We start from the raw sequence: 26,370 nt of genomic DNA, 5'->3' as shown, positions 1-26,370 counted from the left end.
GCCCTCTCCGGGAGCCTCGGCTCTGGGGCAGCCAGCGCGGGCGCGGGTGGAGGCTCTGGAGCGTCCCTGGAGGGCGGGGGCCAGGGGCGGCCAGCAGGTGGGGCCCCGGGCCGGACTCCGCCCCCCGCACCCTCCCCGTTGGTCCGCGACCGCCCAGCCCCGGCCCCTCTTCCGAGCCCGAGCGCGATTGGTGGCGGCGCTTGTCGCTCGGAGGGGGCCGGGTCGCTGGGCTCCGCGGTTCTCCCTGCCGCCGCCGCCGCTGCCGCCGCCGCCGTCCTTCCAGCAGCGCAGGCGGGTCGGACCGCCAAGGCAATCGGCGCCCGGCGATGGGAAGCGGCGCGGCCGCGGATCCAGGCTGTGGCAAAGTTTTCCAGACGCTCATATCAAGGCGCGCGGCTGCCGACCACCCGTGACTGCTCCGAGAAGGGCTCGGAGATTTTTAATTTGGAAAAATAATCCACCTCATTTCCTTTGTCAAGCTCTCTCTCAAGGCGGCCAGCGGCGGGAGCTCCAAACTTGGGCACGGCGGCTCCACTGCCAGCGGTCCGGGCTTTGGAGACCGTCGGGACTCAGGTGCTCCGGCGCCCGGCGGCCCCGGGCGTCCGAGGGGGTGTGATCGCGGGGGAGTCCCGGGTGCGCAGAGACAAGGGGCCCCCGGGAGCTCTATATGGAGGAGGGAGCCCAGAATGGTGTGCACCAGGAAGACCAAAACTTTGGTGTCCACTTGCGTGATCCTGAGCGGCATGACCAACATCATATGTCTGCTCTACGTGGGCTGGGTCACCAACTACATCGCCAGCGTGTATGTGCGGGGGCAGGAGCCGGCGCCCGACAAGAAGCTGGAGGAAGACAAAGGAGACACCCTGAAGATTATTGAACGGCTGGATCACCTGGAGAATGTCATAAAGCAGCATATCCAAGGTACGGGCGCCCGGGGAAACTTGGGCAGCCCACGGGGCCGGGGAGTGCCCAGAGCCGTGCGCGGTACGCCGAGGCTGGTGGTCATCTCTCGAGTGACTGTGGGGCTCTGAAGCCGCGGACGCTTGGTGGGGCTGCGTGTATGTTCTTGCCTGAGTACGGGACCCTCAGTGTCGGCGGCTGTGCGCGCTTCTCCAGGGCACACGTGTGTGCGCGGGGCTCCACGCGCGCGTGTGTGCAGCTCGCTGGCGGTGTGGGGGCGCGCTGCGCACGTGTCCCAGTGTGCGTGGGACTACCGGCTAGTTGCTCGAGGGCTCTCAGGGTCGCACACAGGTCCGGTTCAGAGTGTGGGTACGTGTGAATGTTGGTGTGTGTACAAGGGAGCGCTCAAAGGCAATCGAGCTCATTTGGCTACTGTTGGGCCTATGGGGAGAAGCGTGAGAGGCCCAAGTCGTTGCCATTTAGGACCTACAGGCTTCGGGACGAGCCGGAGCTGGGAAGACTGCACCGCCCTAGTCCCAGCCCGACTGTGAGCGGCCCATAGGCGATTGGGTGTGCAGAGGGATCTGTGGCTAGGAGTGCTGTCTGAACCTTAGCGGTCTCCACCCACACCACAGCCTGCGGGTCCAAGACCCTCTCCAGGAGCAGGTGTTGGCGCGGTGAAGAAGCATGGACGCTTGGAGCTCTGTCCACTGCGGTGGCGCCTCCGCCCAGGACGGGGAGAATCCGCCCTGGGCTGCCAGTGAAGGCCATTCCCTCCGGTAGCTCCAGTCCCAGGCCCGGGGAGTGGCTGGGGCAGAGCAAACAGATCCGCGCGGGCTAGGTCTGGAGTCTTAGGCTGAGCCGGGAGATTGCGCTCCAGGCCAGGGCTGGGGTCAAGGGGAGGATGGGGTACAGAGCGCTCTCCCTAGGCGACCCTGTCCGATGAGCTGTCAGAGGCAGCAGATACAGAGCTCCGGCTGGGCACCACAGGTCAGAGTGTGCACACACATGCCCGTCTCTCACGTTCACATTTCTTTTTCTTTGCTTCTATTCCCCCTGTTTTCTACCAGGCTTGTCAGCTTTTTAAGGTCAGGACAGCGCCAGCAGAGCCTAGTTCACCTGTCAACCAGGCAGACTTTGGCACATATCTGGTTGACTATTTCTCTCCCAGGAGCACTCTCATTTGTTTACACATGGTTGTCAGGATCCAACCTTGCATCTGCTGCCCCTGCCATGGTGGAGACAGCTGCTCTCTACATTTGGTTTGCTTCCCCGTATGTACAAAAGTTCCTTCCCAGGGGGGAGGTTCAGGTGAGTGCAGGAGAGGTATACATATCCACGGTGCTTCCTGACTGACTGATGACTTTAAAACAAGTTCATGGCTCTGACGCCTCTGCTTCGCAGCTCTCCTTGGTACCTGCCACTGGGCTTGCATAGCAGACCAATTTATCTCTCTGATGTGCCTGTTGCTGTGTTTCTTACTTGTTCTTTTCCGTCCTGTGGGTCCAGATTGACAATTAGTCAGCAGTAGAAGTACAGTGTTTGCCCCAGGGTGATTCATAATGTTCCCAGAGGGATGCAGACCATACCTTACTTTGACATTTCTAGTTTGCCCACAGATTTTAAGAGCTTTTCATTCACAGATTCTGTGTGTGTGTGTGTGTGTGTGTTCATGTTTCTGGAAAATGATACTCTTGTGCTTTCCAGTCTGGTCAGGGAGGAGGTGAGCAAGATACTACATTGGGAAGCGATGAGGAGATCTTGGGGTCATGGGCTCATCCCAGAGGGCACCTCTGTCATGTTGAATGTGGATCGTATCATGTGATTTATAAGACTCTACATGCAAATGAGTGCGGTGTGGAAGCTGAAAGGAGCCTTTGTGTTTCTGCTCCCAGGAAACCTTATAGCTATGCCTTGTTTGAAACTTTCAAATGTATACCTGAAGAAACTGAGAGGGGAAGAAAAAAAGAGGGCGCATTATCCTTAAAACGCATGGTGATCCAGCTCTCTTGTGTATGTGCAATGACTGTATTATGAGTCCTGTGGATATTCAGAAAAGGCCAGATTCTTAGCTGGAGAGGTAGAAGCCACAGCGCACAGTGGGGTGGGGAAGGGCCAGTGACTTAGCAAAGACTGGCCGAGGCAGGGGGAGGCACAGGATGCTTGGCTGTTGTGCCATGATGGTGTTGCCATGACTAGTGACAGCATCCCCAGGGATGCTGGAGCCGTCCTTGAGCGAGTATTTGGGGGAATTGAAAGTAAAATTTGGCTTCCCTGGTAGCCCAGCTGGTAAAGAATCTGCCTGCAATGCAGGAGACCCAGGTTCAATCCCTGGGTCAGGAAGATCCCCTGGAGAAGGGAATGGCTACCCACTCCAGTATTCTTGCCTGAAGAAGTCCATGGACAGAGGAGCCGGGTGGGCTAGGGATTTATCTTCCTTATGTAAGGGGCCTATGGTGTTTGGGACTGGCCAAGTGCCACTCTCTGAAGGCAGAGGTGGGAAAGGAAAAGATCAGAGGCTTGTCCTTGATGATATGGGCCATTTACATGTATTCCACTGTTGAGTTTCCTCTAGTTAGTAGGGAGGGCCTTTTGAGCAAACCAGTTTACTCTGCTAAGCTCAGGGGGAATAGGGATAATGATACTTAGTAGCTAAAAATTATATAGCACCAACTGTGTGCCAGGCATTATTTAAGTACTTTATGTATGTTGACATTTAATTCTCCTCCCCCTATGAGGTAAGTAGGTAAGCTCCATTTTACATATGGAGAGCTTATATAATTTGTCTAAGGTACAGAGATTTAAACCAAGCTCATGTTGCTTCAGGATCTGTGTTCTTAACCACATGCTGCTACTGCTAACTCGCTTCAGTCATGTCCGACTCTGTGTGACCCCATAGATGGCAGCCTACCAGGCTCCCCCGTCCCTGGGATTCTCCAGGCAAGAACACTGGAGTGGGTTGTCATTTCCTCCTCCAATGCATGAAACTGAAAAGTGAAAGTGAAGTTGCTCAGTCGTGTCCGACTCTTTGAGATCTCATGGACTGCAGCCCACCAGGCTCCTCCATCCATGGATTTTCCAGGCAAGAGTACTGGAGTGGGGTGCCATTGCCTTGCTATCTCTTAAGAGGGCCAGCGAGTCACAGGGGCAGCAGGGCTCTCCTAGAGTCCCTGGATGGTGGGAGTGGGTGTTGGAGTTGGAGACCTCAGAGAGTGGCCGAGGGATGATGGAGTCATAGCCTTTCCACTTGGAGACTCTTCCATAGTTAAACTCAGGAAGCTCTGGTTTGTTTCACACCAAAAGGCAGAGGTTACATTCACACAAGAAGTGTTTGTGGAACACCCAGGACAGTTCCTGGCACATTCTTCAGAGAGTGTGTGTTGGATGGCTGAGCAGATGAATGAATGAGCACACAGTGCGGGTGCCCAGGGCACTGGTTAGTCATTAATAAAGCATCTCCATTCTCAAATGACTATGTTTTGCTTTGGAGCCTTGCACAGGCTCCTCTTTGCTTTGGAAGGAAAGTTGTCCTGGAAGCTGCAAATGTCACAAAATGTTCTACTGGATGTTCCATAGGACTTGCAATTAGAAGAGGCTTTGGAGCGTCACCCTGGAGCTACGTTCTAGTCATGACTGAAAAGTTTATTTTCCTCTTGGGGGTTGCAGTGATATTTCATTTTAATTTGTTTTCTGATTGAATGATTTAATTAGATGGTGTTTGGGAATCTCTTGGGAATGTAAATTGCAGTTTTGATAATTATTTTTTAACCAGATAGATGGTAAATGAGAGGGTGGATAACTCCGGATTTTAAAAATAGCATCCTGATGGATTGGAAACACAAAACAAGTGTTCATACAGGTCTGGTCTTGGAGGAGAAAGATGGAATTGCTGGAGGTGGTGCAGTGGGTTAAGTACAGAGTGTGAAGGACGCTGGAGTGTTGGAGAGCTTAGGAAATGGAAATGTGGGTTCACATCTTACTGTGGAAGTCAAGTAGAAACCCATACAGCTTTTCTTTTTTCTTGGTTAGCATCTTTCTTGAATATAAAAAAGAATGAGCCAACATTAAATAAAATATTTTAAAATGCATAAAATTCCTCTAATTCATTCTAATCTAACACAACTATTTTGTATTTTGACATTGCCTTCTAGCTTTGTCCATCTGGCTCCATATTTAGAAATGCAGGTGTAGTCGTGGTTTACATGTAATTTTATATTCTGCTTTCCTCAGTTTGCTTTTTGTTAGAAGCATTTTTTCAATATTTGCTACATAGTTTATTGATTTTGTTGTTGTTGTTCAGTCGCCCAGTGGTGTCCGACTCTTTGCGACCCCATGGACTGCAGCAAGCCAGGCCTCTCTTTCCCTCACCATCTCCTGAAGTTTGCCCAAGTTCATGTCCATTGCATGGGTGATGCCCTCTTCTTTTTCTGCCCTCAATCTTTCCCAGCATCAGAGACTTTTCCAAAGAGTCAGCTGTTCGCATTAGATGACCAAAATACTGGAGTTTCAACTTTAGCATCAGTCCTTCCAACGAGTATTCAGGGTTGATTTCTCTTATTGATTTAGTCCTTATTTATTGGAGGCCTGGTATGTGCCAGGCGCCACACTGAGTGGTGACTTTGGGTACAGTGGTGAATCCGGACCCTCCTGGTCCCTGTTGCAGTGAACGCGTTTTTGAAGGATGATAGTATACCTCTTGGGAGAAGGCAATGGCACCCTACTCCAGTACTCTTGCTTGGAAAATCCCATGGACAGAGGAGCCTGGTGGGCTGCAGTCCATGGGATTGCGAAGAGTGGGACATGACTGAGCAACTTCATTTTCACTCTTCACTCTCATGCATTGGAGAAGGAAATGGCAACCCACTCCAGTGTTCTTGCCTGGAGAATCCCAGGGATGGCGGGGCCTGGTGGGCTGCCGTCTATGGGGTCACACAGAGTCGGACACGACTGAAGCGACTGAGCAGCAGCAGCAGCAGCAGCAGTATACCTCTTCTTCAACACAGTTTGGGTTTGAGTTAGCCAGTTTACTGAAAACCTGATTCAAGAAGAAACTAAAACAAAATATCACATACATGCATGAAGTATTTTGTTTTACTGTGCATTCATTTCTCAGCTTTTTGATGGAAGACCAGGCTTTATCTTTGGTTTGGATCTGTTAAAGAAAACAGAACTAGAAATCTGACTTTGTAAACAGCTTCTTCATGGAATAAGCCACGCCCATAAAGTGCAGTTTACAAAGTCTGATTTCTAGTTCTGTTTTCTTTAACATTCACTGAGAACTTGAAGGTACTTATGAAGCAGTGTAGTGGCCCACATTTTTATTACTTTGGTCTTTTGCAATGACTTTGTTCATGAGTAATTTGACTGCTATTTATGTGATTAGTTCTATAAAGTCTTTCCAAAGCTTTAAATTAATTTTCTTAGAAATAACTCTAAATTTTTAGCAATGATCTTCCATTGGTTATATAATATGTAATTAAGTTACGCTGTTACAGTGACAAGTACCAAGATTCTAAACACATTTGGAAACAAACCCAGTGTACTCTTGGTTGGCTTATAACGCCATTGTTAGCTGGAGATGTGAATGGGGTGAGGGAGAGAAATTGACACAGAGGGACAATCGCATCCTGGTTTGGTTTTGTTTTTCATGGAGAGAATTGAGAAGAGAGAAGAAACATGCTTAATCTGGAGAGGCAATTAACTGGAGATTTCTTAAAGAGAGGGCTTCCCTGGTGGCTCAGCTGGTAAAGAATCCACCTGTAATGTGGGAGACTTGGGTTCAATCCCTGGGTTGGAAAAATCCCCTGGAGAAGGGAACAGCTACCCACTCCAGTATTCTGGCCTGGAGAATTCCATGGACTGTGTAGTCCATGGGGTTGCAAAGAGTCGAACAGGACTGAGTGACTTTCACTTTCACTTTCTTTCTTAAAGAGAACTTTTACTGCATTTTTAGTGACTGCTTAATATTCCACCATCAGTATACCGTTATTGATTTAACCCGTTGCCTATTACTGAACCTTTTCTTTTCTATTATAACTAATCAGAAATAAACATCTTTACCTCACTGTGTTCTTCTTTGGAATGACTTTAATGATGCATTTCCACAAATGGGATTATTACTGACTCCAAAAATATGAGCAATTTTTATGAAAGCTTGTTTTTCAAGAGGAAAATCTTTCTATACAGCCAATGGCAATATAATATTGTACCTGCTTCTCAGAGCCTGGCCAGCCTTGGGTGTTACCCTTCAACTTTTTCTGGGCAAATGTAACCACCATCAAATGTTCTGTTCTTTTGCTTTGTACTCTCTTGATTACTGTAGAACTTAGCATCCTCTCCTGAGCCCTGTGTTTGTTTTAACTTTGTACTGGTGTCCTTTGCTGGTTTTTCTCTTGGGATATCAGTGTTTGTGATTTGCGTATTTTATGTATGTTTTATTTCCATATATCGTTAATTGATGAAATTTATATCATGCCTGTATTCTATTTTATACACATAATTTTTGCTTTGCACATATGCTTTAGGGCAGTGATTCTCAAACTCTGTCCCCAGGAGCCCCAAGCTTCTAGAAGGTTTGATCTGGGACTTAAGAAATAGAAGGGTCAAGTGAGGTCTATTTGATCCCTCCTTTCCTCATTCTCTCCCCTCTATGCAACCAATGCTGTTTCTCTTTCATCTGTCTTATATTTGGTTTTCTGTAAGATATTTCATTTTTTTAAAGGACTCTTCTTTCTTTTTAAAAAGGGGTTGAAAATCACTATTTTGGAAGAAAAGGAAACATCAGACTTAGATTTCTTCGAGGGATGATGGTAGCGTAAAAAATTTAAGAGAGTAAATAAATCTAAAATGAAATTGAATTCCTGGGTGGTATACTTGTAACATCTATTTACCCTTCTGTATACCATGATTAATAATGTATTACATTATATGACTAATTTCTAAATCCATTATCTTACTTCACTGAATCAAGATCATCTGAACAATGGGAGAAATGGATTATTAAGTGCTTTTGTTTCCTAAAATTTTATTAGGCATATTATGTGCATATTAATGTACCAGTAACAGTAATCAATTCAGTAACAGTAGGTTGGTCACCAAGATTACAAACACATATATGGTTCCTAAAAATACGAAAATATCCAAGGCCCAGTTGTTGGGAGGGTTTTTTTTTTTGGTCCCCTTATAGCTTTTGGATGTTACTGAGAATTGGCTAATGTCCTTCTCATCTCATCCCTGACTTGGCAGGGTTGTAAAGAAGATATCATTTTGATGTTTGCGAAATGCTTGAAGATTATTTGAGGAAAGGGTGTCATTTAAAGAGTAAACTTATTTGTCCTTCGGAATGAACTGTGGCATGTGAAATTATAATAGTAACAGAGATTGATATTTTGAGAGAGTCCAATAGCAGAATTTAAAGGTTGAGCCCAATTATCTTTATTAATAGCCCAGGACCATATCTTCATGGAGTAGAAAAACCTTGCCAAAGAACACGACGTTTTTTTTACCATGGCCAAAGAATTTTCATTTTTATCCAGAAGTGTGTAGGCTGTAAAATAAATGAATTCCACATTCTTTCCCACTCACTTGACATAAATTGTTATTTGCCCTTGATAAGTAGGTTGATGTAGAGCCTCAAGGAGAATTCAGAATGGAATGTTGGAGAGCCACAGTTTGTTTTTCTGGTTTGTGAGGGCCTTGAAGGTCAGCTGCAGTTGTTCGGATTTAGGTGTCTGTGTCTTTTTAAAGGTGTTTGTGGGATCCAGAGCCAGTGCAGGGCTGCTGGAGCATCTTCACTAGTGTCCTACAGGATTTCTGATGTCCCTTAACTTGGAAGTTGAATGGGCTACTGCTTTGATGTAGAACTTGGGAGTCTCTTTAGGATTGTTGCCACTTTTCGTTGCTTGTGTTCTATTCTGGAGACTAGGACAGATAGGGTGCCTTGTGAGAGGCATATTGGAGGGCAGCCCAGATTGAGCTGATATTACACAGAAGGTCCTTTGCAGAAACACCAAACTGAGTATGAGTGATGAATGTAGCCAGAAGGCGCCAAGGTGGGATTTGGGGAAAGAGAGAGATGCTGGAAGGGCAGTCCATCACTGTGGCATGGGCACTTTGGTCGAGAGCAAGGGGCAGAGAGGTTTAGGTCCGCTGGTTGATGGTCTCGATTCTGTAAATGGTGGATTGCACTTTTATGCTGACCTTGAAGATCTCCCTAGGGCTGGAGTGCCTTGAATTCTGCAAAGACTTGATAATTCCATTGTGCCTACAGTTGTTAACTTATCAAATTTCACTTTGCCTTCAGGGTCAGAGTGAGTGCCATTCAACAGGGCAATGCTTGAGCACAGGCATTCTCCATGCTCCCCGCTCTTCACACACATGCCTTCGCATGCAGAGCACACACCCCGGGGCAGGGCCAGGACCACGCACGTCCCAACACGTTGCATTCATTCTCACTCCATCCCTTTCTCTCCCGCACGAGAAAGCATATTAATATGCAAGAGAATGTGATAACCTTGAAATGGCTTCAATTCATAGTTAATCATTCATATGCTTTGGTACTTAAATTATTGTTAATAACACATTACTGCAAACGGTTCCAATTTACAATATGTTGCGACAATGACTGGAAACAGCTGCTGTTCTGGAATCTTCGGTGTGAGTCTTTGTACTCTATGGACCCAGCTGAATGCAGCCCACTGGAGCTTTAAGCAAGAGGATTCCTGATAGTGTGAACACTAATGCTTTAGTAGTTTTTTCTGGCTACACAATTATAGATTAAAATATGTTGCTAGGACAGATCATCCCAGTCAGTAAGTATGCATTTCTGAGATGTAGTTCTCTTTCACTGCCCAACATTCAATTTTAGTTTTGTGAAGGTTTGCTTTTGGGAGATAAAGCTGCCTCTAATGATGCCAGTGGAAAGCCTTCATGTCCAACTCTAATGAGAGTGACAGACTTCCTTTATAATGGTATTCCTGAAATGGTACTGGGGCTGGAAGACACACTTTGTTGGGCTGCGTTTGTTACCACTGTCCTCTCTGAGCTCACATAAACACAGTGTTTGGAGAGATCCGGAGAAGTGACATTAGCACTCATCTCCTCAGGACAGATAGGAGCAATGGAAAATGATGACTGAAGAGGAGGCTAAGGCCAGCTCTTTGGCATGATTGGGTTCATTCCACCCATGTCCAGAGTTTAAGATTCAGGGTAGAGCACCTATTTGAGATGGTTAGGTGCTGCATCTATACTTAATTTTGTATTATTATTTTGTAAAATTTTTATTTACTTATTTATTTTTGGATGTTCTGGGTCTTTGTTGCTGTACATGGAATCTCTCTAGTTGCAGCAAGCAGGGGCTTCTCTTGTTGAGGAGCATGGGCTCTAGATAGTAGGCTCAGGAGGTGCACCACCTCCTCTTGTGGTGTGGTACACAGTCTTAGTTGCTCCGAGGCATGTGGGATCTCTCTGGACCAGGGATCAAACCTGTGTCCCCTGAATTGGCAGGTGTATTCTTAACCACTGGACTCATAGGGATGTTGCATCTTAAGTTCTGGTGCCTGGTTTGGCTTCAGTGGTCTGACTTGCTTATCCATCTCTGTCCTCTGGGGCCTTAGAGTTAAAAAGGCCACTGAGATCCTGTGGGAGAGGGAAGGCAGTTCAGCGACCAGGGCAGGATTTGAAACTTGGGCTAATAAGTGTCATGTTAGTGGTATATTAGGACTTAGGAGTACAAGATTGCTTGGGACAATGAATTTAAGAGTTAGAAAGCTAGGGAGAGATTTGAAGCTACAGAAATGCCAAATGATAATCTTAGCCAAACCCTTGATTTATTTTAAGAGCAACAGGCATATAAAGAATTGAAGCTGGATGATATCAAAGGGAACAGAGGATGAGAACTACTCCTATGGGTCAGAGACTGGGCTCGGTGCTATCCATGCATGATTGCCTTTTAGCATCACTGCATGGTGATGGAGAGTTTGAGAGGCGAGAACATTGAGACACAGTGACTTAGAGAGTTTGCCCAAGGTCACAGAGCTGCTAGGTGGTAGAGCCAGGAAGGGAAACTGTCTCCAGCATTTGTGCTCTCTTCAGAAGAGAACAGAAGATGACAGTCTCACAGAGGAGGGACTGGAAGATCATTTTTATCAAAGATGGTTTTCAAATGTAAGCTTAGAGGCCTTAGGTCTAGCAGGAGACTGATGAAAAAGGGATCCAGGCAGGCGGCTTGCTTTATCCTCGTATAATTAAGGAACCTCGGAGTTGGGGTGCTAGCATAGGAGGCTCCGGAAAGCCCTTTCTCTGGAATCACTGTGAGCCCCCCAGGAACTTGGCCTCATAGGAAAAGCGGCGTGTGCTGGCTGCAGGCTGGACCTCATTCAGATTTCACATGTGACTTTCAAACTCCTGCAATGCTTTCCTGTAAACTGGCACAGCCAAGTGGCTCCTGGGGTGACCAACTAGCCCTGCTTGACTTCCCCTCTTTTTAAAAAAGTTTATTTATTTATCAGCCACACTGCGTGGCATGCAGAATCTTAGTTCCCTGACCAGGGATCGAACCTGCACCGCCTGCAGTGGAAGTGTGAAGTCTTAACCACTGGATTGCCTGGGAAGCCCAAGGACTTTCCCTTTTTTAAAACTGAAATTCCTGTGTCTGCAGAGGACCCTCAAACTTGGGAAAACCTGGAGAGTTGGTCATCCTCAGCTTCTCAAGCTGGTAAATTCTTTTCTTTTTTTTCTTTTCAATGATAACTCCTAGCATCATGGTAAAAATAGCTCTAATGATTGCACCACATCTGTGTCTTCTGCTCTCTGATCTTGAACGTTGACTTTGTCTAAGAGTGGTAGAGGGGATGGTGAGGGTCTGGCAGCCCCTGCCCCATTTGCTCTGCCCCCACAAGCTGCCTCCTCTCTTCTTTGTTATTCATTCTGCCTTAATACTCCCTGTTTATTTTTTTTTATTTTTATTTTTTTTTCAGCTGTCTGAGCCTCTCAGGATTTGGAAAGGAAAAAACAATTGCTGTAAAGGAAAGCTCTAATAAAGTGGTTTGGGCACAAAACATCAGCAGCTGTTTATTTGCCCAAAACAGTAGGAGTCCGTATTAATAACCTCGTGAGTTATATGCTGGGAAGTTAAAAGTAAGCAAAAATCTTACTTGAGACCCACAGATGTGACTTTATTCCTTTATTGAACTAATCTCTCTTCCTGTTTATGCTGGTGACATTTTCTATTATCCATGTGGAGGATCCTTTTTGATCTTCTGTTTCAGATTTATTTAGCTCTGCCTGGGTAGGGTCCCAGAGCAGAGAGGTTTTCTGGTTTCTCTTTATTGCAGTTATGATCTTTGGTGTTTATGTGGTTCCTGCCTCAAAGGATCTTGATGAGTGGGACAGGCTTTTTGTAATTAATCATCATCATATTTCTCTGAAGGGAGAGAAGGAGCCACCAAGTAATGGGAGGGGTGTTGGTAAGGCTGTAGACGTGCCTCCCAGTTGGAGAAGCAGTCTTTTAACATTTCTAAATCTCACTTTAATAATAAACTGATCCTCTGATTTACTTTGCTTTTTAAGAAGAGTATATGGGAGGAAAGTATAACAGGCAAGAATTATGACATATACTCTCCAAGACTATAATTGGGCCAGACTTTTAAAAAATTTTATTAGAACCTGAGGGCCCTCCCCAGTGGCTCAGTGACAAAAACCAAAACCAAAACAACCCACCTGCAATGCAGGAAACATAGGAGACGTGGGTTTGATCCCTGGGTTGGGAAGATCCCTGGAGGAGGCATGGCAACCCACTCCAGTATTCTTGCCTGAAGAATCCCCGTGGACAGAGGAGACTGGTAGGCTACGGTCCATAGGGTTGCGAAAAGTAGGACACTACTGAAGCGACTTAGCATGCATGCATGAGGATTTATATTAGAAGGAGAATCCAAAGGAAAATAATGGAAGAAAATTTTATCAATGATTCAAAAATTAAAATAGAAGAACAAAGGAGAGGAGGGGTTGTAGAAATAGCTCTGAACTTGTCTAGAGAAGAAACTGGACAAGGAAGAGAATCAATATCTGTTGAGCACCTGTTATATGCTAAATGCTTTACATGTGAAAACTCATTTTAACTTTGTAAGCAACCCTGTGGGATTATGTTGTTACCCCCATTTTACAGATGAGGAAATCAAGTCTCAGTGACTGTAGTTAACTTGTCCAAGGCGATGCAGTTAGTAAGTTACCTCTCTCAAGCTCCTTAGTATGGAGCTAGGCACCCTCTTGTTTTTCTGCTGCAGTGATGCTAAGCAAGAGAAAATAGGATCACCCCTTTCTCTCAGTAGGAAGGTTGCAGGTGATACTAGAAGGATTCATGAGAGGACCATGACCCTGAGGTAGGTCACCAAGCGACTGTTTTGTCCGTGCCCTTCCCTGGAGGTACAGGAGGTGGCCTGTGCCAGGGGTTGTCAGGCTGGAGTGCTGTGGAAGGCTAAGAGACTGAAGACCTGGCTCTTCACACCCAGCAGTATCTCTGTTTCTAGGAGAAGGCTTCAGTTCAGTTCAGTCGCTCAGTTATGTCCGACTCTTTGTGACCCCATGAACCACAGCACTCCAGGCCTTCCTGTTCATCACCAGCTCCTGAAGTCCACCCAAACCCATGTTCAGTGAGTCAGTGATGTCATCCACCATCTCATCCTCTGTCGTCCCCTTCTCCTCCTGCCCTCAATCTTTCCCAGCATCAGGGTCTTTTCAAATGAGTCAGCTCTTCGCATCAGGTGGCCTAAGTATTGGAGTTTCAGCTTCAACATCAGTCCTTCCAATGAACACCCAGGGCTGATCTCCTTTAGAATGGACTGGTTGGATCTCCTTGCAGTCCAAGGGACTCTCAAGAGTCTTCTCCAACACCACAGTTCAAAAGCATCAATTCTTTGGCGCTCAGCTTTATTTAGAGTCCAACTCTCACATCCATACATGACCACTGGAAAAACCATAGCCTTGACTAGACGGACCTTTGTTGGCAAAGTAATGTCTCTGCTTTTGAATATGCTGTCTAGGTTGGTCATAACTTTCCTTCCAAGGAGTAAGTGTCTTTTAATTTCATGGCTGCAGTCACCATCTGCAGTGATTTTGGAGCCCAGAAAAATAAAATCAGCCACTGTTTCCACTGTTTCCCCATCTATTTCCCATGAAGTGATGGGACCGGATTCCATGATCATAGTTTTCTGAATCTTGAGTTTTAAGCCAACTTTTTCACTCTCCTCTTTCACTTTCATCAAGAGACTCTTTAGTTCTTCTTCTCTTTCTGCCATAAGGGTGGTGTCATCTGCATATCTGAGGTTATTGACAATTTCTCCCGGCAATCTTGATTTCAGCTTGTACTTCCTCCAGCCCAGCATTTCTCATGATGTACTCTGCATGTAAGTTAAATAAACAGGGTGACAATATACAGCCTTGACGTACTCCTTTTCCTATTTGGAACCAGTCTGTTGATCCAAGTCCAGTTCTCACTGTTGCTTCCTGACCTGCATACAGGTTTCTCAAGAGGCAGGTCAGGTGGTCTGGTATTCCCATCTCTTTCAGAATTTTCCACGGTTTATTGTGATCCACACAGTCAAAGGCTTTGGCATAGTCAATAAAGCAGAAATAGATGTTGTTCTGGAACTCTCTTGCTTTTTCGAGGATCCAGCGGATATTGGCAATTTGATCTCTGGTTCCTCTGCCTTTTCTAAAACCAGCTTGAACATCTGGAAGTTCATGGTTCATGTATTGCTGAAGCCTGGCTTAGAGAATTTTGAGCATTACTTTCCTAGCGTGTGAGATGAGTGCAATTGTGTGGTAGTTTGAGCATTCTTTTGCATTGCCTTTCTTTGGGATTGGAATGAAAACTGACGTTTTCCAGTCCTGTGGCCACTGCTGAGTTTTCCAAATTTGCTGACATATTAAGTGCAGCACTTTCACAGCATCATCTTTCAGAATTTGAAATAGTTCAACTGGAATTCCATCACTTCCACTAGCTTTGTTTGTAGTGATGCTTCCTAAGGCCTGCTTGACTTCACGACTTAAGTGTGAACAAAACCATCTCCTCTGCTCATTCAGAGCAAAGCTTCACTGAAGTGTCTTCCAGGATCAGGGGATGGCGTCAAGTTGGGGGCCGTGAAGGGGAGCGTTGCATACAGAGGAAACTGCAGACATGTCCAGGTTTGCCCATAATTCCCATTTAATCAAGAAAGCAACATATCTGGGCTCAGGTATATAGAATGTGGGCCCTAGTTCTGTGGGCAGGTGTTGGAGATGGGCCCCAGATCTGGCACTAAGGCTTGGGGTGGAGGCTTGGGATGGTTGGAAGAAACTACTTCCAAGTTCCTGTTCCCCTCTCCTATGACTCAGAGTTTGATAGTGACCTGGGAGGTACTCCTACCTTCTGTTGGTCACGTGCTCAGATTCTTTCCTTTCTTCATCCAACTAGCTTTTATTAAGCACCTAGTAAGTGGTGGAGGTATGTCAGTGCGATGAAGACAGACGTATGAAGGGTTTGCAATGAAGTGAGGTAGTCAGGTGCCTTCTGATAAAGAGAGAAGAAAATTAGGTGTGAGCTCTGTCTGGGGTAACAGTTCCAGGTGGAGGAAACAACAGGTGTGCAAAGTCCGAGGTAGGAGTGGACCTGGTGTCTGTGGATTTGAGAACAGTGTGGCCAGGGCAGAGCGACTGTGGGAGAAAGGGGTAGGGAGTGAGGTCAGAGAGGGCCAGTTGGGGAGCAGGTTGTACTGGCCTTGGAGGACACTGTGGAAGAAATGCCCTGGGAGGAAGGGGGAGCCCTGGGAAGGGGTCGCAGAGGAGCCCAGCTTTTAAAGGCACCAATCCAGGCTTTTCTGTGGCTGCTTCTGAACACGCCTTATGGGCTTGACTCTGTGCCAGGCATGTCAGGAAATGATAAAATATGTAGGACACAGTCCTTTGCTTTGAAAATCTCATCATCAGGCTGGGAAGACAACCCAAGAAACAGGTGACTATCTTTTGCAAACTAACAAATGTAGTGAGGGTTAATACTGAATTCTCGAAGAGTGTACTGGTAGAGCAGACTGGGGAGGAACTGGGATTTAATGACACACCTTTGGAGAATGAGGAGGATTTAGAGGAGTGGAGTAGAGAAGATTAGGAGAGGGCAAGTTCAGACATTAAGTAAAACCAACAGTTACCTGGAAGAGGGAAACCGGAGTCTTGTGAATTGTGGCAAAGTGTGTGCAGGCAGACAGTGGCTGGAATCAGCGTGGCCCTTTACAGACTGGGTGACCTTGGTCAAGGCTCTTCACTTCCCTGTGCCTCAGTTTCCCCAGCTATGGAAATGAGGATGACTGCTCCTTAAACCCTGTAGGATTGTTGTGCTGATTAAGAGTTGAAATTAATTGAGATGCTGATTAAATGCGGGACCGGACAGCACCCCACCCTGCCTATCACTTGGTGGGCATATGGTAGGGAGCACGTTCTTTCCTTCAGTCTTCCATTTTCCCTCTTCCCTTCGTTCCCACCACCTTTTCCTCTTGGAGCTGGCATAGAAAATATGGTAAGGGATACGTTTTCTGGTTGTAACACCTAGACTATCAACCTTGATCCCTGTTACAGTGCAGCTGACAGGATGAGTGTGTTAGGACTTCCCCAGTTAAGGCCAGCCTGTGATGGTTCAGCTTTTGAACTGTGGTGTTGGAGAAGACTCTTGAGAGTCCCTTGGACTGCAAGGAGATCCAACCAGTCCATCCTAAAGGAGATCAGTCCTGGATGTTCATTGGAAGGACTGATGCTGAAGCTGAAACTCCAATACTTTGGCCACCTGATGCGAAGAGCTGACTCATTTGAAAAGACCCTGATGCTGGGAAAGATTGAGGGCAGGAGGAGAAGGGGACGACAGAGGATGAGATGGTTGGATGACATCACTGACTCAATGGACATGGGTTTGGGTGGACTCCAGGAGTTGGTGATGGACAGGGAGGCCTGGTGTGCTGCAATTCATGGGGTCGCAAAGAGTCGGACACGACTGAGCGACTAACTGAACTGAACTGAGATGGTTCAGAAGTGAGGTTAGAGGGGAGCCCAGCCTCACACTGTGACATTTGGACACCTGGAGTGTCTCAGTTTGATTTGACTGTTGCATGGAAATCTTTAAGCCCGCAGGCCTGGGGACCTGCCCTCATTTGTAGAGAAATATTTGTTTTGTAAAATAAAGCCCACTTGGCATCACAGTGGTCCGGGGACAATGTTAGGAATGCACTGTTTGTAGAAACCTGGTGGGAGAGTTATGCAAGGTATCCTGTTACCTGGTCCGAGAATCTCTTTTCCTCAAATCCCTGGTAGTGGAAGAGCCTCCTGGAGGAGAGAAGTGTTTTCTTCCATCTCAACCCACCTCCCAACAGAACTGGAGCTGCAACAGCCTGTCTTCCTGCTGGGGGGAATTTGATTTAACACAAAGCAACGTGACTTATAATTTCAATTGCAGGCAGGAAGGTGTGATTTAAGACAATTGTCAGGAAGATTCAATTTAATCTTTTCTTTCTTTCTTCTCTACAAAATGTGCATTTTGTTGCATGATCTAATTTTAATATACATTCTTTACAACTCAAAGATAGATGTAGTTTCATATTGAGAAGGTACATTCTACATTTTTTAAAAAAGTACTTATCTATTTAAAATCCTTTTTGAAAGAGATCCCTTACTAGTGACAGAAAACTGAGGGATGGTTTTGCTTTTTTACTAGAGAGAATTGGAGTAAATCATTATGAAACTTCCTGGACAATAAACCATTTCTTGATTAGTGGGAATTTTTTTTTGATCACTTAAGAGTAGGGGGATAAGAATTGCCTTAACAAAACAATTAAAATATTTCTTTTATGTACCTAAAACTATACAATTGTGAATGTTTTTCAACAACAGCTAGTTGTTTGTTTTCTTTTTTTAATTTCAGCAAACAGCATATGTATTTTTTGGTTTGTAATTACTTTAGAAGTACAGAAATTATGCATTGATTTTTACAAATCAAAAATTAAATCTTATTTCACTCTGGTCACTATTGGAAACAAAGTATTGTGTGGTGCAGCTCTGTGTAGCCCCTTCCCTCTTTCTTCACCTATTAAACAAAAAAGTTGAGCTGTCCAACTTTGGCAGTTCCCAAGTCATGTCAACCGTGAAGGCTGTTGTCTGATGGCTCTCATTGAGATTCAGAGTATGCTAGAACCAGAAGGTAGAAGAAGACCCTCACCCTCAAACTTTGTGCTGAGGGATGCACGACCCAGAGCAACTTGGTGACTGCCCTGAGGATCCTCCGCTTGGTGCCAGAGATTCTGGGATGAGGGTGGAGAGGTCCTGAGTCAGGTCTAGAAAATTCCCCCCTATATCCTGTTACTCCCTTCAACATGAGAAGAAACTTCCGCAGTGAGAAGTAACCCTTTGTTGTGTATTCTCAGATGAAGTCAGGTGCTCCAGGGACAGAGGATGGGCAGACTTCTTTCTATGGGGTGAGGCTGGAGGGGCCCTGTCTGGGTCCTTGGGGCCTGCACCCCAGCACCTGGGATCCTGTCCAGGACTGGGGACACAGCACTTGGAGCAGAACCTGTGTTCAGGTCCCGCAGCACGTGGCAGCTCCTGGTGGTGCAGTCTTATATCAGGAGCAGGCCTCTTCCCGGCCTTTCAAACCTGCACAGTGGTGCAGATGGAGGAGGGGCAGAGATTTTGCGCCAAGGACAGGAAAAGAGAAAAAAATCAACAGTTATCAGGCACTGACTAGTTGTTTGGTTGGTACTGTTAATCTTCTTTGTATTATTAGGATTTAATCGTTAAAATCATATCCTTAGCCCCATTTTACAGGTGAGAAAGTTGTACTATACACTGACTGTTTATCTGCTTTCCCATTAGACTGTAATTTCCCTGAGAGTGGAGACAGAGTCCTATTTTTTTCCATTTTCCAGTGTTTCACTGGAAACTACATGCCAGTAGGGTATATGCTGCTGCTAAGTTGCTTCAGTCATGTCTGACTCTGTGTGACCCCATAGACGGCAGTCCACCAGGCCCCCGCCGTCCCTGGGATTCTCCAGGCAAGAACACTGGAGCGGGTTGCCATTTCCTTCTCCAATGCATGAAAGTGAAAAGTGAAAGTGAAGTTGCTCAGTCGTGTCCGACTCTTAGCGACCCCATGGACTGCAGCCTACCAGGCTCCTCCGTCCATAGGATTTTCCAGGCAAGAGTACTGGAGTGGGTTGCCATTGCCTTCTATATTTGGGTTAATTAGGAATTTATTGAGTGACTAAATGAATAAATAAGCAGACCTGCCTAAAACCACTTAGTAAGAGGATTCACACCCAGGTCTCTGGCTTCAGAGTCGTCTGGAAGGGAAGCCAGGGGCCCAAAGAGCTGATTCTTGTCCCTCCAGGCTTGGGGGTGGCTTCTGTGAGGATGTCTCATGCTGTGCCCGCCTTATTGATCAGCGACAGGAAGGCATGCAGTCCTGGGGCCTCTCTCATGGCCTCTCATGAGTTATACTGCTGTTTCAAGGTTTAATTAAAGGGACGCCATGGCTCTGTGTGTGTGTGTGTGTGCGTATGTGTGTAAAATGTGCTTTCCTCCACGGAGATCTCCCAGGAACCAGCTTGTGAGAAAAGCCTGGAGCCTTCAAGGGACCCATGATGTCTTTATTATAATGAAGCTGGCACTTGTGGCCACTTTCAAACGAAAGCAATCCTGTGGGTACAGAAGAGGAAGAATAAACCGCACCAAAAGCGGAGAATGACTCCAGAAAAGATGCAGCTGAACAGGATGTCTCTGTTTCAGGAGGAGAGATGAAGTTGAGATCATTTAAATGGATACCTGGTGAGTCAATTGGAAGGAGAAAGTATAGCTTAATTTCCAAGAAAGAATAAAGAACTCCTCCGGGCCCCGGAGCTAAGAGAAAGTTAGCTTTTGGCTTCTGGCTGGACTCGGTCTCCTCTCTGCCCTGAGGCCTCTGTGAGAGCCACACCCTTTCAGGGTGTCTTGGGTGGTGGTGGTGAATTGGGACCTGACCTTTCACACTCAGAAGGCTCATGCACTGTGAGAGGAGGAAGGACTCTCAGAGAATGACTCCCGAGTCAGGAGAGGGTTTCCCTTCCTGCTCTGTTGAAATTCCTTGGGCGTCACAGGCAGGAGCTGGTGCAGGAGCAGGGCTGGGCAGCCCGGACCTCCTGGGCCCCGGGGTGCCACCTGGGAAATCACCCACCCATGGGTGCAGGTCTTCATAGTGGCCCAGCACAGCTTCTCGCATCCTCCCCAGTTGGTACAGCCAAGACATGGTCACAGGAAGAAGTTTCTTCTCAGACTCTGCCCACCAGGACAGAGCAGCCCACTGGCAGGAGCTAAGGATTACTACAATTTTTCTTTTCCTATTATTCCCTGATATTTTCAATTTGAGAAGAGTCATTTAAGCAGTAGGGTAGAAGAGGGCATAGTAGACATAGGGGAAAAATTGAAAATGTCATTTAAAAAGGACTATTCCATTCTTCTTATACCTCAGTAGACAGATGGCTGCCTCACCTTTTGCCCATGGCCACGAGTAAATAGCCCAATGGGTGAGCTGAGGAGAGCAGTGGTTTTGTTTTTCTTTTCATTTCAAACAGATTGTATAGCCCTTGGGGTGTGGGGGACCAGTGGAATGAAGCTCTGAGCTGGGAAACTAATTATGCCTCCCTGCATGGCTGAGCTAGTTAATACCAAACTGTCATTGAGGTTGATTCTTCCCTGGGGCAGAAAAGCTTCCCAAATTCCTTATCAATTTCTCTTTGCCTTGAGAGCGGAGGTCTTTTGGTCTTTGCCAGTTTGCAAAAGCAGGAGCAAAATCCAGGAAGCTTCTCAAAGCTCTGAAATGACAGTTTGGGTTCTGGTCCTAAACGTCTCTTTCTGATACGCAGCAGCCCTGCTTCTTTCAGCTCAGACAAGGTGCTAAGATTTGAAGTCAGACAGATGTGGCTCAAATCCTGGTATGGCCAGTCATCGGTGTGACGTTGCCCAGAGTATCTAGGACTGGAAACAGATTGCTTGTCTGCTCTGTCCCTCCCTCTCCCTAGCAACATGAGCTCAATGATGGGTCACCTGAATTGTAGGCCTGCCTCACTTTGTTGATCCTAGAACTGAGACCCAGCCAGGTACATGATGTGGTCACCACCTGTCAGTGGAGCTCACACAAGACTAAGGGTGATCAGAAATTCATAATGCTTTTAAATGGATTTTTAACTTACTTATCAAGCCCATACATATCATTGAAAAATGGTTAAATATATTGTTGTTTTTGTTCAGTTGCCCAGTTGTGTCCGACTCTTCTCGACCCCACGGGCTGCAGCACGCCGGGCCTCCCTCTCCCTCACCATCACCTGTAGTTTGCTCAAGTTCGTGTCCTTGTTCACACTATAGGTAATAAACTGGTGATTGCAATAATATGTATTGCAATTGCAATCACTCTGACTCCAGTACTTTCTGTCCCCCTTTCCCCTGATCTGGAAATCTGCAGTCCACAGTCCTGGCAGTCCCTGGCTCACGTCTCAAATAGCAGTTGGTCCAATAAAATCTGTGGGTCTTTTTAAGGATAGAAAAAATGGTTTTAAATATTGGGTAGAAACATTTAAAAGTACAGCCTTTGTGATAACATGAAGATCATAAATATTCAGTTTGTGCACAATCTCAAGCAATTAGGCAGATGCATATTTCCAGGGAGGGTATGTTACCCTGATGGCTGAGGGGGTTAGGACTGTCTATCATTTTAAAACCAGATTTCCCTGGTGACTTCAGTCTGAATGGAGAATGAAGTCTCAGAGACAATCCTATTTCTTTCCCTCCCTTTGCCAGGCCATTCCTTTACCTACATCCATATTCCCATACTTCCGCTGAGAAATTTCGAAGTTCTGGGAGACAGAAAACTCTCCAGATTCTGTATGCTAAGGTGGTGACTAATTCAGAGTGGAAGCGAAACCGCTTGTTTCCAGCCTTGGAGGACTGGTGTTATGTAGCAAGACTTGGTCTTGGCTATTGAGTGTTAATTTGTGTGGAACCCAATTCTTTCTGTGTTGAATTCCCATTAGAATTAATTGGTTGTCTTTTGGAGAACTACCAAACATAGATTGAGATCATTGATGGGAAGACACAATTTAGAAGTGTCCCCTTTCAAAGGAGACTTTGTATCAGCCAGGAATTCCTTCTAACTTCTAAAGAGAACAAGAGTTTTAGCAACTATATATCCCTAGGTTACCTGGGACAACTGAATTTCAAATATTCTGACCTATTAGCCCCAGAAACCATCTAAATGAATTGTAAATTCTACTATTTCCAAAGTTTACCTGCCTACATCAACTCCCCTACCTGGAAGCAGTAGAAAGCCCTTGCCAGACCATATGTCCCTTATATTTAATTTAGAAAATATGGTCACAATGAAGTAAACAACACTGGTAAATGGAGCCAGCTGTTCCTAAATGGATCTTTTTTTAGTGCAAATCACATGGGGTTAGGAGAAGCACTTCAGGAATGGCAGTGTGAGGATCTCTGTGGAGCCTCTCCCCAGTGAAACAAACATAACTGGGGAAATTATTTTAAAAATTCCAACCATTTAAAGTCCCTGGAAGTTATTTTAAAGGCCCATGTCAAATGGAAAAACACTTATTCAAGAAAATATACTAAATCTCAGTAGGTATAGCAACAATCTATGGTATTTGAGCCACGACCTACTCTCCCCTTGAACACGAACTCAGTGAGACAGATCTCTTCTCTGTGCAGATGTGGATAAGAAGACAGGGCTCCCTTTCCCCTCCAGCTTCTACTCTAAGGCTACAGTTTCTTCCCAGGAGAGTCAAGCCACTGTATTTTTTATCACTCCCAATTTTGTGTTGCAGAAGCTTTATTGCATGCAAGCCTGGCCAAGCAGTCTATGACATTCTGCCATCCAGTCCCCATTTGTAGAGAGAAAGTTCTATCCTTGGCCACAAATACTGGGCCCTAATCATCCACACCCTAGTCCACACATAGGGTGAAGTTTCCATGCCAGGAGAGGCAATCCAAGATGAGCAGTGGTGCCATCCACCCTCGGTACACCGCTAATGGAGCAGCGATGTCGCCGAGAGAAGTGGACTGCCATTCCCACTCTTAGCTCCAGCGTCGTGGTACAGAGATCCTACCTAGGGGGAGAGGTGGGCTGTAAGAGCACAGAATTCTGTAGCTGTCCAGTTTATTTGGAACAAAGTGTGAGGAATTTCAAGACAAAAAGCGTTTGGTGAGTATTTAAGAGGAGGTTAGTAGCTCCATAATGGCAATGAGAGAGACAGCAGCCCAGCTAGACATTTTACAGAGAGAACCAGAAAATGAATTATCTGAGAAGAACCCTCTTGGGAGGGTTCTTCAAAGCAAGCTTTGAAGACTTGGCTCCAAGACAGCCCCTGCATAGGAGTCTGAACTTAAGTGGATCAGACTGTGGAGCAACTTATGCCTCAAAGTTCTGTTGAAAATAATAGAGCAATCAGATAGTAATTAGTGGAAGCTAACAGCTTGGTGTAATACCAATAGGGCAGTCCATCCAGAAGCTTAATAGGGAGATAAGTACAAGAGATAGTTAAAAAGAAAAAACCAACCTAAGAAAACAACTGTCATCCCAAGAGATTAAATAGCAGGACTCACAGGGCTAAGGCGATGCACTCCAAGGAATCACATCATATTCTGCACACTGTGCAGGTAAAAGATGTCACTGAACTTTAGTCCATTTATGTCACTGAACAAATAAGCAAATAAGTAAACAAAACAAGTCCTGGAGGGGAGGGCAGAGGTAATCATCAGTGTTCAAAGAGGCTAACATATATTATCTAAAATGTCTGGTTTTCAACAAAAATTTATAAGGCAGCAAGGACAGAAGAACATGTAGCCCATAAAGAGGAAAAAAGCAGACAACAGAAATTATCTTTGAGGGTACCTGGATGTTGGAATTACCAGATGCAGACTTCAAAGCAGTTATTATAAATTTTTCCAAAGAACTAAAGAAAACGTTGCTGAAAGAATTAAAGTATAATGACAACAGGGCTTCCCTGGTAGCTCAGCTGGTAAAGAATCTGCCTGCAGTGCAGGAGACTCCAGTTTGATTCCTGGGTCAGGAAGATCCTCTGGAGAAGGGATAGGCTACCCACTCCAGTATTCTTAAGCTTCCCTCATAGCTCAGATGGTAAAGAATCCACCTGCAATGTGGGAGACCTGGGTTTGATCCTTGGGTCGGGAAGATCCCCTGGAGAAGGGCATGGCAACCCACTCCAGTATTCTTGCCTGGAGAATCCCTATGGATGGAGGAGCCTGGGGGCTACCGTTCATGGTGTCGCAAAGATTTGGACACAAGTGAACGACTAAGCTCATGATGACAGCATCTTATCAATGGGGAATATAAATAAAGAGAAAAATTATGAAAAAGAACAAACTGGAAATTTTGGACTTGAAAATATGAAAAGTGAAATGAAAAGTTCACTAGAAACATTTAAAAATAGATTTGAGTTGACAAAAGAAAGTATCAATATTAGCAAACTTGAAAATAGATCAATAGAGATTATGAAATCTGAAGAAAAGAGAAAAAATAATTAAAAATAAGCAGAGCCTTAGAGAAATATGGAACACCATTAATTAAAAAAAAAAAACACCACCAATGGCATATTTAATGATAGAAAATGAAAAAATCTTGAAAGCAGTAGCAGAACAGAACTACTCGTCACCTATAAGAGAAACCCAGTACGATTAACAGTGGATTTCTCATTAGAAACAATGGTTAGAAAAATGGTACAGATGAACCTATTTCCAGGACAAGAGTAGAGACACAGAAGTAGAGAATGGAGATGTGGATACCGGGAGGGAAGGAGAAGGTGGGATGAACTGGGGGATTAAAATCGACTATATACACTACCATATGTGAAGTCGATAGCTAGTGGGAACCTACTATAAAGCACAGGAAGCTCAGCTCGGTGTGCTATGATGACCTAAATAGATGGGATGGGAGTGGGGTTGGAGAGAGGTCTAAGAGGGAGGGGATATATGCATGTATATATGTATCAGATATGTGTGTGTGTGTGTATATATATATATATATATATGATTCACTTCATGTACAGCACAGAAACTAACATACCACGATAAAACAATTATACTCCAATTTTTTTTAAAAGAAATGATGGTGGCTAAGAATCTTATATATAGCAAAACTATTCTTCAAAAATGAAGATTAAATAAAGAGGTTGCCAGGTAAACAAAACTGAGAGGTTTTGTTACCATCAGATCCACTTTACAAGAAGTACTAAAGGATTTCCTTCAGGTTGAGTGCAAGTGACAACAGACAAATCTGAATTCATTCAAAAAACTAAAAAGTGCCGCTAAATGTAATTATAAGGACAATTGTAAAATACAGTATAATTCCATATTTATTCTTCCTTTTTCTCTTAACTGATTTAAAAATGAATTGCATAAATGATATACAGGATATAATTGCATTGACTATAACATATGGAAATGTAATATGTTTGATGATAAGCACAGAAGAGGAACAAAAATAGAAAGGATGGACCAGATCTATAAGTAGTAAAATGTCTGTATTTCACTAGAATTAAGTTAATGAACTTGAATGGACTAAAATGTATAATGTAAGCCCCAGATCAACCACCAAGAAAATAGCCTGAGAAATAGAGTTAAAAATCATTCTGGAAATTAAAATATTCTGCAAGAAAATATTCACTTAATGAACAAAAAAGCATTAGAAGAAGAATAGAGGAACATGGTTCCTCCAGGGAACCTGGGTAGGAGCTTTTGGGGAAGGAGCCCTTTGTTTGGCTGGAGGGACATTTTAGCCTCAGAGCAGTCACAGTGGTGGAAAGATGTATGGCTCAGGATTATCCAGAAAATTCATCCCATTTCCCTGTAGGAGCAACACGTCAATATGTTTTTGTCTGCTGAAAAATGTATGGGAAACATCTTTGATTTTTTTTTCTTTTGTAACCGTGCATATAATTTCTTAGCATTTTACTTCTGGGAATTGATTAAAGCTTTTCTGTCTCTTTAGAGCCATTAAATAGAAAAATGTCTGCAGGAGAGCGATTGACAGTGTTTCTAGGTACTTGCTTAGAGAAATAGGAGTCTTTGTAACTGCTTGAAAAGTTTGTTCTGACGTGTGCCAAACATATGAATAGCTAATGTTTATTGAGTATTTATTATGCGTCAGGTACCATGTCAAGTGCTAAATATGAATTATCTCACTTTATTTTCACAGCAACAGTCTGAGATAGGGAGATATTATTATCTCCCTTTCCTGATAAAATTGAGGTGCACAAATATTAAATCATGTATCCACAATAACACTGTTAGCACTCTATGAGAAAGGGATTGGTTGTGCATGTGGTTTGACAACAGTTCTGAACCTTTAATGACTGTGTCACATCAAAACCAGAACGTTTAAGTCCTTGTAGAATTTAATCA

The 26,370-nt window shown here is 44.9% G+C and overlaps 1 protein-coding gene across 4 annotated transcripts in view; it reads left to right on the top strand.

Moving 5' to 3' along the window:
• Nucleotides 1-201: 201 nt before the first annotated feature.
• The window catches only part of GALNT18 (polypeptide N-acetylgalactosaminyltransferase 18), a 391,174-nt gene continuing 365,005 nt past the window's right edge, over nt 202-26,370 (top strand). For 2 of the 4 annotated variants that reach the window (XM_044929523.2, XM_044929525.2), the window contains exon 1: nt 202-921. In XM_044929523.2, the coding sequence (XP_044785458.1) occupies nt 687-921 (235 nt within the window). In that variant the 5' untranslated portion in view covers nt 202-686. The remainder of the gene's footprint in view (nt 922-26,370) is intronic. The other 2 variants (XM_044929524.1, XM_006045991.4) reach the window with 2 other exon arrangements.

This window comes from Bubalus bubalis, chromosome 16 (genome assembly GCF_019923935.1).
Source record: "Bubalus bubalis isolate 160015118507 breed Murrah chromosome 16, NDDB_SH_1, whole genome shotgun sequence".
In the NCBI taxonomy this organism is placed as follows: Eukaryota; Metazoa; Chordata; class Mammalia; order Artiodactyla; family Bovidae; genus Bubalus; species Bubalus bubalis.
Note: the sequence above shows the minus strand (reverse complement) of the source record. Positions and strands in the feature narration are given on the sequence as shown.